Raw genomic sequence first — 16,177 nt, forward strand, 5'->3', positions numbered from 1 at the left:
TTATGAATTCCACTCGTAATATTTGATTTATTACAACTAAGTTTCCAAAAGAAGGAAATAAATGGTCGCCCCGTCCCACGTTTCCGTTTGGGCCTGGACTGCGTTAATTTAGTTGATGGCATTTTTTAGGGTCCGTTTAGTCTCTATTCGATAATTTTATTGGTTTATGACTCTGGGACGGCTGAAGAGTTTCCGCTGACTTTCCTGGGAAGGTCAGCGTGGCCGTACCGTTCTCAATGGCACTCAGCGTGGCCTGAGTCCGCACAGGGCTCCAAGAGGGTTCGATAATTTGTTTCTCGTAATTTCTACGGGGTACAAGGGATACCATTGCCGACGGCGTTACCGTTTTTGGAGTCAGACTGTCCACCCACCACCACCGGCTTAACCCTGGTGGACTCTTTTTAATTGGCCGGGCCCAATATCCCACTATTTTTGAGTAAATGGTGGAGGGGTTTCTTCGTGTTTACATTTTTAGTGGGCTGACGAAACCTAAGTATTATCTCGTCACCTGTCGTTGTAGACGCTAGCATTTGGTTTGTCACAGTTTTTAAATACAACTGGTTATTGCGATCCACCGGATCAGATCTTTTATATTATTCTACGCATTCGTTGAATATTGTGTTCAGTTTTGAAGACGTGCACTTTGTGAGTATTACCCAAATCGGTACATACCTATTGCAGACATTAATCTACAAACTTAATAATTAGATGTTCATTAATATATAAGTGACCATATTTTACCAAGAATTTATTATAAAAACTGTGTGAACTGTGCATCGACTGTGTTCATTCATCGAACAGATGAACCATAGACTAGATCGTGCTTCGATCGTCCTCGTAATTCGTTTACGAGCTATCGATAAGTGGCCTCGCGTAATTCGCCGTCGATCGAGCCATCGTTAGTCATTGATAAGGTTAACCGATAGGCTTGAACCTTTTTTCTTTCGTTTCGGTATAATAATATCCTGCTGGCCGGTCTATAGATCGCTCGGAGCAATCGAAAGATTCTAAAAAAAGCCTCGTATCGTGTTAGCTGCACGAGCTAAACCGAATAGTAGCTAAATACAAACTGTCTTTTGTGTCGTCTGTCGCGTTCCGCTATCGAATCTTCCGATCAACGAATTAAAAATGTCGTTCCGAACATGCGTAGAGATACAGTGACGTCTCCGCGTAACTCTCTGAACATCTGTTAACCGAAGAAAATATACTAAGTTCGACAAATTAATCGTTGATACGCGTTCAGCGACTAGTAATCTCGTCGTGTTTACACGCTTGCTTGCGCGCGCCTGTGTACACGCGATTTTCTAAAGTGTGTAACTGTGCTAGAGATACCGGCATAGCTGTTTTATCAGCGCAAAAATAGAGATACGTCATCCCTTCCTACAGCCTGGACTGCCGATTCGAAGGCGCCGCTGAATATCATTAAACACCTTAACCGAGAAAAGAAAAGTGGCGGGACTAATTAATTCGAGAGAAAATGGATTGTTCAGAGATTGTTCTAAACTGAACTGTCTCACAAAAAGTATTGAATTAGCAGATTAATTTTGAGCTCTGCTATTTCATGAAATTATCTTATTCAGTTCGGATGCTATTAAGGTTTTGTTTAAATCGAATTTAAAAGAATTCGATCGATCTTCTATTTTTCGCTATACAATGCTATATAATACGGAGCTTAGAATTTTGAGTCTTACAGGTTGGTTAGAACTAGTTTGAAAATGGATTTCCCATTTTCCAAATCGTATCTCAATTACGTCGATCGATTTACCCAATAGTTCTCGAAACCGGAAAACCGCAGCGGGTGATTCGTCGGTAAAATTCTTCAGGAAAATTCTTTTAAAAAATCTTAGAAAATCGATTAGGAAATGTATTTCCTTATTTAATTTCTAAATTTAGTTTCCAAGTCTAATTTCTAATTTTAATTTCTAAAGGTTCGGTAACGGATGACCGTAGTTGAAACGGTAGTAAGAGATCTGATATTCGAATTATCCGCCGTTGACGTCAGCCAGTCCGGCCACTATCTTCTCGGCCAGGCCTAGTCGGTGGATTTACAGTCGCCTCACTGTTAGCGAAACGTGTTTTCACTGACCTCGACGCTCCGCGAGTCTTTACCAGTGATCGATAGATCATACGATCGTGTTGGTGAGTTTGCCAGCGGAAAACCATTGTCAATCGATAACTATACATCGACGGGGGACGAATTAAGTCGGCTAAAGCCACGTTCCCAATCGCCAGGGAGGTTTGTGCTTGTAGAAGCGAATTTTTGCTGAGAGTTACGCAACATTCTGCGGCCAGGTGTCATCTGCAACTCTTGCTTGGCGGGAAAATTGAAATGACCGCTAGATTTGCACACCTCCTCGAGTGGAACAAGAGATGATCAAAATTCAAGAGCGTGATCTATAAGGAACTTTTGAGAAGATAACAAGGATCGTTAACTTCACACTGGTAATTAATAAAAAGGAAGACTGAATATAATTAACAAATTGTATAGAGAAAGGCATAGCAAGAAACTTGAAATGCTTGGAGTGATTTAAAGGATGATACAGAAATTTGCAAAATACTCACACAAGGATTTTGTAGGACAGTCTGTAAAGACCGCATCGCTGTAAAAGGATTTAACACAGCAACACTAAGAAGAATAAACGAGACATTAGTGAAAGGAAGCTTAAAGCTTAAAGAACATAGACAAACGATAGCGTTCGTTGATCACGAACGGTCTCGAGCAATCAAGAACTCTGACGATAACAGCCTTTTTTAAGGCGCCGATAACAACGTGTCTTAGACGCCAATAACTCGCGATACAACTCGACCCCGCCAGATCATTCGCGTCTAACCTTAGCTATTGGTCCAGTGAATCATCGAAACGAGATACAAGAGAAAGTTCACCGATAGTTGATTAGAGATCAGCATCCAAGTGATACTTGGCTCGCGAGACAATGTCCAAATCCGGCAGAAGTATTTTAACCGCGGCGCGGTTCGCCACGAGGTTATTCGACAGCAGACCGGCAGTTTCGATCGTGATCCAGAGAATGGCTACCGGAGGATCAGCGCAGTCCGTCGTCCCTAAAGAGGATGTGATCAGGTTCATTCGGGACTGCTTGTGCAAGGCTGGGATCACGAGCGAAGATGGCCAGGTCGTTGGTCATCATCTGATGACCGCTGATTATTGCGGTCATTTTAGCCATGGATTGAACAGGCTGAGGCTCTATGTTCATGATCTGGAGACCAAGATTACCGACGCCGCTGCCAAGCCGGAGATCGTCAACGATTTTCAGGTAGTAGAGATCGCTGAAGAAGCGATTGGTTCTTCGGGTATTTGCGCGCCGTCTTTGCTGTCTCCTGGTGGTCTTTACAATTTCATTAATTAAATATTCTCATTATTTACATTATTATATAATATTTGGAGGAAAATTGATGCTTCATCATCATCTTTGCGGATGAAAATTGTTAAGGCTCGTTAAAGAATAATAGTAGCGTATCGAAAGTTCTCAGGGTCCTTCTGTTTACTAACTTCGTGTCGTCTCTGTTCGTTCGTGTCATCAGCACGAGGCCATGCAAATCTCCAAGGTTCTCCATTAATTAAGGTTCACGAATGCAGAGTCAAGAACCCTGCGCCGTGCTGCATCGTTCGATAGTTTCGCTATATTTGTCCCAGCAGGAATCAGTTTGTTTGGAACGCTCTTCTGACGTTAGCTGAGAACGCAGCTGCCTCCGTCAGAGAATGATGGCACGCGGGCTGGTCAAAAGAGTGACGCGTTTTGATTGTTCATCCGATTAATTGAGTACCGCGGCTGATGTTCTTTGACCTTCAGCGATCTGCCCGCGCGGAGCCGTGTTTTCGAACTCGAGTGTATACCTAAACAAAACGACAAACGCTCTGCCAACAATGCAGAAAGCTCATCACGGCCGTCTTAATTAGTCATCGTTTCACCATGTTGACGACTTGAGACCAAGAGACAGCAAAATCGGCGAAGACCAAGTCGTTTGGTCGTCGTGTCTTTGCTCGGAAGCTGGCCGCTAATCAATTTTTAATTAATCATTCCCGGGACTAATCGCTTCGAATCGCCGAAGAATCAGCGTCGTTACGCGTCACGGTTATTCAGCTTCCACTCGCGCAACAATAAAAAGGCGGTCCGGAGATCCGGCTCGTACCGGTTTACTCGGTGTTGTTCCTTTAGACACTTTGTATTTCCCGCCTGCGAAAGCCGGACCATTTGAAAAACGTCTCGTTTATCTAATGTTATATGCGCCAGTCGGCCGAGCCTCTTCTCTTTTCTGGAGTCGACGGGCCCGATCAGAAAAACAACGGAGATAATTCGCGGGTTTCGAAACGGAACATTATCGGTGGTTACTTAACTTCTGGATAGATAGACCGAGCTCTCTGATCTGTGTCTTCTGAATTGCCAACTTGCTGGGTGACAAACAAAATTAATCGAGTTCAAGCAATAACTGTAAGCCAAATCATTCCCTAAACTGTTAGCTTCCTACACGACGAATAAAACCAATCAGAGAGCACTATGTTACGAGAGAATCGACTTTTCTCAGAACAGCACCGAGTAATCCTAGGTTCCAGCATTTCTCTAGCCATCGTGCTTCGCTCCCTGAAGCAACGAGGTTTGACGAGACTTCTTTCAGGCGGTGGCTTTGGTAAACGGGAACAACGGGCAGGGCCAGGTGGTGGGCAAGTTTTGCATGGAACTGGCTATAGAGAAGGCGAAGAAGTTCGGAATCGGCATGGTGACAGTCCGCAACTCGAATCACTACGGTATCTGCGGGTACTACACTCGTATGGCGATGGAGGAGGGTCTGATCGGATTCAGTTGCACCAACACCAGCCCCTTAATGGCTCCCACGCGCAGCATCGGAAAAGGATTGGGCACGAATCCTCTGTCTCTTGGGATGTCAGCTTCGGACGGCGACGAGTTTCTCTTGGACATGGCGACCACGGCTGTCGCTTTGGGTAAAATGGAACTTGCGGTGACGAAGAAAGAGCCTATTCCTCTAGGTTGGGCCTTGGGAAGCGACGGCAAGGTGACCACCGATGCCGTGGACGCCTGCAAAACTGGAACCCTGATGCCTCTAGGTGGAGAAGAGCATACGTCCGGCTATAAGGGCTTCGGTTTAGGTCTGATGGTCGAGATCCTCTGTGGTATTCTCTCTGGGAGCCACTTTGGACCTAACATCAGACAGTGGAAGGGCAAGTCGAGGATCGCCGATCTTGGACATTGCTTCATGGCCATTAATCCGGAAGCTTTCGGGACTGGGTCCAAGGACCGGCTGGCTACCTTGTTGAAACAGTTGAGGGAGATGCCGAAGGCTGGTGACAAGCCTGTTCTGGTCGCTGGGGATCCTGAGAGGGCTGCCAAGGCACGCGTCGATCAATCCGGGGGCATTGCTTATCATCCTAATCAGCTGAAGGATGCCGAAGAGTTAGCGAAAGAGCTGGGCGTACAGCCTATGAAAGTTTGCTCCTCAAAGCTCAATTAAGACCTGAACAAATCATTTTGCGAGAGGGTAGAGTTTTTTTTTAAACAAATGTTTATGACAATGTCGTATCACTAAGCCACTTTGTAGATACGTATTTACATATCCGTATAACTATATGTATAAATTTAATGACAGAAGCGGGTGACAGCCAACCATGAACGATTGAAGAATGTTGACAACCAGAGGAATTCAGATTAACTTAATTTATTCATTAGGAATAAAATACCGTTTTCAAAACCACCTTTTAAGTCACCTTTTAAAATGGAATGAGCTTTTTTATAATTATTCCAAGCAGTGTCATTTTTTTGCAATGTTGGAGAGGTTTGCGTAACACAGGCTGAGAATCGTTGATCTAAAGTAGCGATGTAACTTTTGATCAAATTGTTGATATTGCTACCTCGATCGAGAAGTATTTCTAATTATACCAAATAGATGGTAAAGTTGTTCGACCATCTTTTTGATGAGTTTTTTTTTAAATATTTTTAATTGAGTTAAAAATAGATGAAGTTTTCCAATTGTTTTAATTACTATATGATTCGTATGCGTGAAATTAGCGTCGCAGTCCAGGTAAATTATCTAAATGTAGTATCAACAGTGTTGATCGTTTCCTCGAGTTGCATTTTGCCTCATGGTTCGGATTTTTCGCACTCGGCGACCACGTCACTTTTAATTGTCCTTTGTCAATTGTGTCGACGCTTTAACGATCAGTGGAAAACGGGCATACGTATATGTGGCGACTATGGAAAAACTGTCCGCATCGCATTTCAAGCTGCATTTCGAGCATAATCCGATTTATGTAACGATACATGGTACACGTGTAATCAACTTATTGTTAGTCCAGGCGAATCTGTTACCAGAGCACGCTTTACACCGTTTCTCAATATGTCCGACTAGTTCGACGTTAGCTTGCGATACTATCCGAAGTTTAACAGGTTGCTGTGCTGTGCACTCAATGAACAAAGATCGAGATTGTTTGTATTTGTTACTAGATTATGGAAGTTTGTACGGGTATATATTTTTTAGTATATACAGATTAGACGAAAAACGTGTTCAAAATGAACTGATTAGAAGCAATAAATAAGAATTAAGTGACAATAATAATTACCATATGTACCAGAGATCAAATCGTATTTAGTAATTGTAATATTTCGAAACAAGGCCTGTTCGTTTGTTGAAACGATCTCGGATATCTTTACGGTGCTCATTAGATGATAGTAGACTTTTGTACATTTTTTTTATCAATGAACCATAAAAGATATTGGAGGAGGTTTAGAAAAACGCACCACTATACGGAGCAGGGAATTATAGAATAGTGATCGGCAGATGTACGGGTTTACATTGTACGCAGAATGCGAGACTGACTCGGTCCGGAAGTCTGCGTGTATTTTATCGCGAGCACACGTGTTCGTACCCGCATTCGAACGCATACGTTTTATCAAAACGACAAATACATGTGTATAATTTACAAGCACTCGCAGATCTGTACGCGCTATAAATTAATCAGATCCATTTAATCACTGTAACGGATCTCGATCCCAGCTACCGTCCGATCGAAACGAACCGTACCGAATGCGTGGCATTCGTTGCAGTCGATTAATTAATGGGATTCGCAATCGAGGGATCCGCGCGCGCGCGCGCGCCGACGATTCAATTAAACAATCGTTGAAAACAAGTCCAACAGCTTCGTCTCTCTTCATTGTCCACCGCACGGTCCAATCGCCGACGATCACAGCACCGTTCCCATGGATCCCTGAATCCGCTAATAACCACGATTACTTCTCGAAACAGTGTTTACAGTGGCTCGCGTGCCCGTTTCGCTAATTTGATGGAAACGATGCTCGCGCGATGACATAACGCGCCTGGCGCGCGCGCGAGCGCGAACATGGTTGCGGTCTGATCGTCTGATCGCTCGATGATCACGCTGCAGAGGATGATGGCAAAGGCCTTGGACTTGCTCGCTGGATCTCGATCACCGGTCATTATTGATCGACGCCCGTGATTATCGGCGCGCAGAACCGTCGAACCGCGACAACCGTACGAGGATTTGCATAATCGGGACACCGGAGACGCGCGATCGATGGATCCTGGGGCACGGATGATCGGTCCTACAGCCGTCGAACGATCACTCTTCGGGGAAACATTATCTCTGCCGGTCACGTGGATCGCAGGCACGCGCGATCCAGGGTAACTCGATCTCCGCGGTTTTTCGTTAACAATCGTCTCACGTTATGGACACACCTGTGGGCCCGGTGATAGTTACATCGATAATTGATTTTGACATTATCTTTTTTTTTTTTTTAAACAATTGGAGCTTGGTGGTATTCTGCACTGTACCTCTTGTATCTTGCAGTAAGCGTAGACAATTTTTATTTAGCATAAACATCTGCACAGCCCGGTTGTGAAAATTAAATTCCCGGGGCAGTATCATTTTTTTCCGAGCAGTAGCTTGGCAAATATCGGAGGTGATCGTCCAGCGAGCGATTCCTCCGTGTTTTCTCGTCTCGGCGAGGCTTGTAAACAGGGTTATCACTGAGACTCGCAGACTACGTGTCTCTCCCGACACCGCCTTATCGTTCGCGATTCGCTGGAAAATAGAACGCACGAGCCTCGGGATAATTGATTTCGTGGTGATAACGCACGCCGACTCGTTGGTCCGATTGCCGATTGTTTAAAAAAGCAACTTGTTACGACACTGTTTAACATTCGGTACTCGAGCTGTACGAGATTCTGGGCTTTTTCCAACGCCACTCTCAGACAGTGGGTCTTCCTTTTGTTCTCTCTTAGACAGATCATCTGATTATGCTGGGTACTTCGCTTGGAACCCTCGAATTCTCGTTTCTCGCGAGTTTCACAGATAAGGCACCATATGAACAAAATATTTTATACCAAGTATTTTATGTAAAATATATCATGCTATTTCTTTTGAACGGCTCGGAAGCCGGATTGGCTTCCGAAATTCAGAAAAATAAAGATTTTACAAATTAAGTATTAAAAGATAAGAATATCGCCAGGAATGTACAGCAGAATTTTTATTACAATCGAATATAAAGAAACAATATTAATATTATATTATTCTATTAATACTTTTCATTTTTATCTTTTTTATTTCGTTTAGTCATTCCGCGGTCAATATTAGTGCTGCTATCTGTTGTTTATTTACGAAGAAATCAGACTATATTGATTTGCCGACCGAAAGATCCTATGATAAAGATGTGCGTTGCATCGTGTAACTAATTTTAAAAAAGAAGCGGACTTGCTCTGGCTGACTTCTGAACCATCCATTTATCGGTTAAATATTTGTGTAAGCCTCAAGTACAATCATCGTATAACTTGCTGCTGCTGGATCTATTATTCTAAAATGTTATTATAAAAATTTTTCCGTGTGAAATTTTTAGATGAACCCCTTTATTCAAGTATATATTCCAGTACAAATCGTACGAAATTTAAATAAATCCTATGGCTGCCGTAAAATAATATACATTTACGCTGAACAGGATGAAGGTCATGACGAACAAAATGAATGTTGTTTTGAAAAGAATATCCCGATCGACGTCGTCAGGTGAAAAATTTGTATTCCTGTCCGTCGATCGATCGCAGAAGATCGATGTCGATTCCATGCGTGTCGCGTTCGAACTCGGAATAGAAATTTCGTAGTTTGCCGGCCACGTGGTCTGGGAATTGCACTTTCTAGGTGATTTGCTGTCGCCGCACGTGCTACGGAAAAGTCCAAATCGTTCTCTGTCGAGATCGAGACACATCCAGAAAAATCGCGCAACCGCGTCATACTGCGCATAAAATCCTAAATAGACACGGAAACGAACGAATCATCGAACATGTATACCACCGAACAATCTTTTTTCACAATTCTTTAAAGCTTCGGCAGGAAGTCGAAGCATCTACATTTTCTATTAAGCAGTGTGTTAATATATCATGTCAACATTATATCATATATAATTATAATACATAATTTACGTTATATTTTATTCGTATTACATTCGCATTTCATGTATGCCGTATGCAGTTTATATTACCTGTACCTATATTATATTCATATAAAGATCGATACAAATACTGTTCTTGACCAATTCATATAATCCGAATGGCGTTTATATAACACAAATACAATACAAACTAGCAAATATAATAAAAAAACTAGATATATTATAATTTTCTATTGTATTCAGATAAAAATTCTATATAAAAATGAAGTCATTTTACATGGCAGCAAGCATCTATTCCAGCACTGTGCCTAAGCAGTTCTATGATTTGACCACCGATGTTAAATTTTTCAAGAACGTGGAAGCAATAAATCAGAAGCTCCGCGAATGTTTTGCAGGCCACCGATGAACAGTAGTCACGAGGGGGTTCAAAAGTTATCGGCAGCTGTCTTTGTTTGTTAGTGGTATCGGTGGAGCACGAGTTCTCGGCCTGCTCTCGGGCTATCTTATTTTTGTCTCTTGATAACGCGAGTCGGGGGGGTTTCTTTTTAATTGTCTCGTTAACGAGGGCATATTACGGCGCAAAGTAACACACTTCTGATCCTTCGCGCTGATTCTTTAATATGGGAATCAAAGGATCATCGTGTACGATTTTCGTTGGCGAACAGCGAATTAGATCCTGTGAATTAGATCAGGCTGGTTGTAGAGTGGGCAACCTTGAGTGTCAGCGGCAATCAGGCAGAGCGACGCGTGGAATCAGAGACGGTAAACAATCACGGGCAAGGGAGAGCTAAACAGGAAGGAAGGGCCAATGATTGGACAAAACGATCTTGTCCAAAATGCAATCGTATGCACTGTTGACGCATCAAGAGAGAAGAGTGGTTACTCGTCGCTGGCCGGCCATGTGACTGGCATTAACTAATTCAGTGCTCTAATATACTGTCATGGGGTCGTGAACCCATGGGACATTCGTGGCGGTAGTTGCTCCGCGATCTTCTGTCGTTTCGCTTCTTGGATCTAGCCTCGATCCGCTCAATCCGTTCAATCTGCTCAATCTATCCGATCGAAGCGTCGATGGGCCTTTTCATCTTTGTAGAAATATGTAATCAGCTTTCGAGGCATTATCTATGGCCGATTAAATAATATATAGTCATTTGATAATAATATAGTCAGATATAGTAATTTAATATTGTTTTTCGCCGCTGTACTATCCTCTTTTTCTGTTTACTTGGAACTCAAGGCTCGCGTTCGTTGGTATTGATAACAAAAGGCAAATAAACGTGGATACTGCAAAATAAATATTGCATTAATGATTAATTAACAAAATATCGACATCGGACGATTTTCAAACTGTTCTTCGTATCTACGCTTCTTCTATTAAATCTCTGTTTATTCTACTTTGATAAAGGATCACTAGAAATACGGCTTTTAAGAAATCGAGCGTATCGTTAGACTGGAAAAATGGTCAATTACCGAAGTGTTCTCTCACCGATGCGGTTCAATGCTTCTAAGACAAAGGAATGTTCTTATTCGAGACGTCGCCGTTGTCACACCACAATAGACATTAACTCAGTCTTCCTCGTTTCTTGAAAGGAGCAACTGTCGTCACGGAGAACCGTTCGCCCGACGCCGACGAGGACGTATTCTTCCGAGGTTTCCTTCGAAAATGAAGATGGAAGACAAACGAAGGGAGCCTGCGAGCCAGCAAGTAGTCCGTGCAGCAACAAAGCCGACGGGAAATTATGCAAAGACAATTTCACGGAGCGTCGTTGTTCGCGCGTTAGACGACAATGGGTCGCGTTTTTTCCCGGGGATCAAAATGGCCAATTTAGGGGCAGCCGGCCAATTAAAGCGGTCGACCCGTTCCCGGAAGAAATTTACGCGGGAGACGACTCTCGTCATCGTGTTACGAATTAGCGTCTCCACCTTGTTCAATATTCACCAGTCGTTATTACGCTGGTATTACGTCGGAGTTTTAATTGCTCGAGCTTCTTTTCAATGGTCGCATTCTTAGCGCGCCAGATTCAGCTCCTTTTGAAGCGGCTTATTACTACGTCGCTGATTTCTGGCACGGTGTCTGCAGTTCTCAGTTAGGAATTTTAATTATCCGGCTATTTTAGTTTAATTGCACGTTGATTTTTAAAAGAAGCGTTATTGCAGATCGATGTTTAAAATCAGTGATTTAATTGTACACTGTAATGTCCATATTTCTAATATCACATATAAAACACGCGGTTTGATCATTAAACGAAAAACATCTCAATCATTTGTTCAATAGCAACGGTAATTAGAATCGCGTACCATAAAGCAATCTCCAGTAACACAATAGTTTCATTCCGTAGCGAAAGATTTTTAAGATTCCTCGCACTGCATCGCGGTAAATGAAAATCCTGTCAACAGGTTTCCGGTGGATAACATCAGTTAATATATACAATAAATAAGAGAGACGATTGCATACCGTTAACGATCTACAAAAATTGTTTAAAAATCGTATAGAAAGTTGTAAGCCCGCTTTCGCTGGACAGCGTCAAAACATTGAACAGGAATTGTACAAGAAGTGTGGCTATAAATAATTTAACGAGAATTGTGATAACCTTCTCGATGCTTTCCATTAATATATTAATTCGAAAACGTGGAGAATGACGATCCGGATGTCCAGGAATAAACTTCCTTTCCGGTTCTTCTAAACTCGGTGCTCGAAAATAATTCCCGGAGCAGTGCGTCCGACAATTGATAAGATCGCGATATTAAACGCATCATTCGTGTATTTTCCGAGGTTCAATGAAGACAACCCAGCTGTGACGCACTATACTTCTTTATTAGCCTGTTATAAGTCCACGTCGTCCGTTTGTTTTCTCTCAAAAGTTACATGGCTGTGCCCGGTGTCCCGAAAGCTGTTCCTTCTTTCCCGTCAGCACAACGGGAACGTTTGAAAAAGTATTTGCAGGTAATTTAACAGTTCTTCGGATTATTAGACCAGCGGAGCAGGTTATTGTGAGTTGACCAATTGAACAAATAAATCTTTTCTTAATTTATTCGAGAACAAGCAAAACAAAGGAATAAACATATTAATTAAACTTATCTTCGTATTTATCGAATAAGACGTATTAAATGTTTTTTTAAATAAGAATAAAGATAATGAAAGGTTGAACAAATTCTTTTAATTGAACATAAAGAAAGTAAAAGGATAAAATATTGATACAAAATTAGTTGTGCCCGAAAACAAACCAGAGTGGCAGTGATTGATTACTCCACAGTAACCGGTTCTGCTACCCTATTGTCGCTCCGACTAATTAACATCGGGAACCCTTTACTGTGCTACGAAAATGCAGTTTGTTTATTGAATTTCTCGGCAGCTGATAGTCCGAGAGCCTCGTACGCGTTCCCTCATTTCCATCGGTGGTCACGCGCTGCGATTATAATGAGGAAAAATCGTAATCATGTGACACGTTAATATGCTAAGTGAAAGGCAACGTTGAGAACGACAACTGTATAAATTTACAGCGCGTAAACAGTTCTGGAAATCCCTGGGAAAAATGATCACGGGATATCGATTGTACAATACTTTATTATAGGTGACTCGCTGCTTTCTAAAAGATACTTCCATTTCCCCGATAATCGTCCAAGATATTTGCCTAGCATCACTCTACGATTCAACGAAGATTTACGATTAATCTTTATCATTCTATATATCAAACTCAGTGCTGTGAATAATTAAAACTCGAAATAACTTTTAGATTTTTAGTGACATCTAATCAAACACTTGACAAAACACCATCTTTGTATATTGCTATCTCAGAAATTATAGAAAATAGAAATATACAAATACGATATTTCGTGATTTCGTTTAGATACCAATAATAATGTAAAAATTCCTTTGTTTCTTCAATTAAGCACGTGATACTGTTTATACTCTGAGTAGAACTAATTCCGTTTTCAAAATGCAACCGCATCTGTCGAATACCGATGCAGAAATTTAATTGCAAACCAGAATTGCTTTATTATTATAAAACGAAGACTATCGACAGTGTTAGCAAGAAGTAGCGCGGAGAAAATTAGGGTGTCCGCGATGGAAATGCTTCCGTCCTGGTTTTTCATTCGGAACTAACAAGTCGAAGGTTCCTCTCGACGCACAATGTTCAACAATCGGTGGCTGGCATGACGCAGAAATTCGCCTAGGTAAATTTGCAGAGTCGGTACCCTTTCCGATGCATTATCAGGCTATCTCCTCGGGATAAACACGCGAATTTACGGCTTCTCGTGTTCGCAATTAAGCGGCGCGGTTCCCGCGATAAATACGAACAATTTGCCGGCCGCCGCTCTGTTAATCGTTCACCTGTATCCGTTGAAAATCGCCAATCCCGGGAATTGCGGATCTTATCACGCAAAAGGTACGTGCCCTTTACGAGAATCTAATTACTGGACTGCGAATCTTATGGGAATAATTTGTCCGAAGAAATGAAACAGAGTGAAACGTGCGAAGAATTTAAAAATAGCATCGCATTGTTTTTAACGCGATAAAATAGCTCGAGAAAGAAAGAATCGCTCGTGTAGTTCCTGTATCTTGCAACGGGTGCAGACGATTTTTATTTTGAATAAAAATCCGCAGTTTATACGATTACGAATTGTACATCGAACTATTCGATGCGCAATTAAGTTGATCAACGAATGTAGAAGCACGATCTGCAGAATCTACATGAATTCTTTAAGTGAATAATACTTTGTTTGAAGTAGTGTCATTTATAATATAAGTTTAACTATAAAGGGAACTTTAAACGGCATTGCTTTATTGTCGGAAGGACTTAATGCGAGTGCGAAGAATGAAAGTTGATATAAACGGATAAATTCTCATTTACTGTTGCGATACGAAGTGATCGAATGTGAATGTAAAACATCAAAGATAAAAAATAAATGTGAAAATAAAAAGTTGAAAATGAATGTACGAGATAAAAGATACAAAATTGAAGTAAAGGAGATAACAATAAGCAAAAGATGAACTCTGTTTGTTCGTCGCCGAAATAAAAATCGATTGAATCCAAAAGTTGCAAAGTGAACTTGTAAAAAGATTTAAAATCGACGGTATCTGCCGAATTCGAAAGCCGGAACGAACCGAGGTGTCCGGGAAAGAGTCATCGATCGGAGCGCGGTGCCGGCATCGGGTAAGACAGAGCCATTCATCAAATTACGTGGTAATTTTGATCAATGATAACTGGTGACTTTGAAGGCAGCTTCCTACGAGCCCTCGCCGAGGGAAGTGGCCAATTGCCGTGTACGGCAACCGTACAGTCGCTACTAGAAATCCTCGCGTCAAGAACCACTTTCGAGACATCTTTCTTTCTCTGGCCAACGAACAAAGTTAACGCTCTCTTGCTCCACCGTCACTCTAAAATCCGTCAGCGCTAGAACCAACACCTTTACTCCGATATACGAGATACTCGTGGCACACACGGATACCCGAATACCCATGAGACATCTAAATATAGCGAAAATAACTTAGTAAAACACATGAGGAGATTGCGGATTTTTATAAATCTATGGCATGCGCAGATTTTAATAGTTCAAGAAGACGTATCGATTAACAAGGTCTAATGTCATTTTTATCGCTTGTTTAAAATAGATAATCAGTTAGTTGATGAACTTCTCTACAATTATTCTCTAATACAAATTTTGTAAACTGGCGTATAAATATTAGAATTTATCGAAATAATTTAGCCGATTACCCGGGTATATTTAGCACGTGTGACCAGTCATACTTCTTCGATGTTCCGAATCCAAGTTTTATATGCTACAAATCGATCACGAGTTTTTATGCAAAATAAAACTTGTCTGCATCGATCACACGTACATATATTGTACAGCATACGAGGAGTATTATTTCCTTGTATCGTGTTGAAAAAATGCAGACACGTGCACGTCCTTGCAATTTCGGGCACGAAACCAGGTTCTCCAGATGAACAAAAATTCACGCCGTCCGATATTCGCGGGGGAGTCGGCGCGCTCGCGCGTGCAAAGTGCAGAGAGCGGCGCTGCGACGTCGGCGACGGCGACGTCGACGTCGACGTCGACAACCGTCGGAGCGAGGCTAATGAGTCCGTAAATTGGACCAGCCCAGGCCCTCCCATCTGAGGTCCGCACGGTGGTTCTCTCTTCCCATTGTCAGTGTGACTCATTGGCTTGGTGTGCGACGGTCCAGCCCACGATTCAATTGCGCTCCACCGATTACTTCTCCGCTCTTTTGCCTTTTATTTCTTTTTTTTCGTCGCCCTGCCTGCCGCCTCCCACGACTTTTTTTTTCCCGCGTCGCGTGTAGTGCCAGTGTCAGTGCAGTCCGTATCCACCGGGGACCGATCCCCGTCCGATCCAACCGGAAAACGAGCGATCAGCACGGACACCATCGCCGGAGCGGATTGGTCGCGAAAAATGAGATCGATCGATCATCGCAGCCACTGCGACCGATTCCCAGCGATGATAGTCGGCTGCGCAGAGGCTACACCTCGGCCTCGGTACTGTCTGTCGTTTTCGCGACAGCTTCTCTAAAAACGCGATCCACTTCTCCATGGATCACGTCGCTGCACCATCGTCCACGGCTGTGCAGTGTTTCGCTCGATGGACAAAAGTCTGAACTTGCAAGCGTAAGGGAATTTTGTCGGGAGTCTCGAACAATGGGATTCTTTCCACGCTCGCAACGTTTGCTGGAAAGACGAACATTTTCGTAGAAAACTTCTGATTCGATTCGCTTCCAACAAAAGTAGAGT

At 42.4% G+C, this 16,177-nt stretch overlaps 2 protein-coding genes across 8 annotated transcripts in view; both read left to right on the forward strand.

Annotated features, from left to right (window-relative positions):
- The window catches only part of Clc-a (chloride channel protein 2), a 43,887-nt gene that overhangs the window by 11,528 nt on the left and 16,182 nt on the right, over positions 1-16,177 (forward strand). The window contains exon 1 of one of the 6 annotated variants that reach the window (XM_078177927.1): positions 15,637-16,054. The exons of 4 other annotated variants lie outside the window; for them this stretch is intronic. The gene's annotated coding sequence lies outside the window, so the exon portion shown is untranslated. Of the gene's footprint in view, positions 1-15,636; positions 16,055-16,177 lie in introns of those variants that run through there. One more of the 6 variants, XM_078177928.1, reaches the window with a different exon arrangement.
- LOC144468931 (putative oxidoreductase YjmC) lies at positions 1,976-8,349 on the forward strand. 2 transcript variants are annotated; one of them, XM_078178749.1, is made up of 3 exons: positions 1,976-2,442; positions 2,578-3,272; positions 4,633-8,349. In XM_078178749.1, the coding sequence occupies exons 2-3, from the start codon at positions 2,934-2,936 to the stop codon at positions 5,482-5,484; spliced, it is 1,191 nt and encodes a 396-aa protein (XP_078034875.1). In that variant the 5' UTR covers positions 1,976-2,442; positions 2,578-2,933; the 3' UTR covers positions 5,485-8,349. The 2 variants fall into 2 exon arrangements, with proteins under 2 accessions (XP_078034875.1, XP_078034874.1); XM_078178748.1 differs by having other exon boundaries at positions 1,976-3,272.

This window comes from Augochlora pura, chromosome 4 (genome assembly GCF_028453695.1).
Source record: "Augochlora pura isolate Apur16 chromosome 4, APUR_v2.2.1, whole genome shotgun sequence".
Taxonomy (NCBI): domain Eukaryota; kingdom Metazoa; phylum Arthropoda; class Insecta; order Hymenoptera; family Halictidae; genus Augochlora; species Augochlora pura.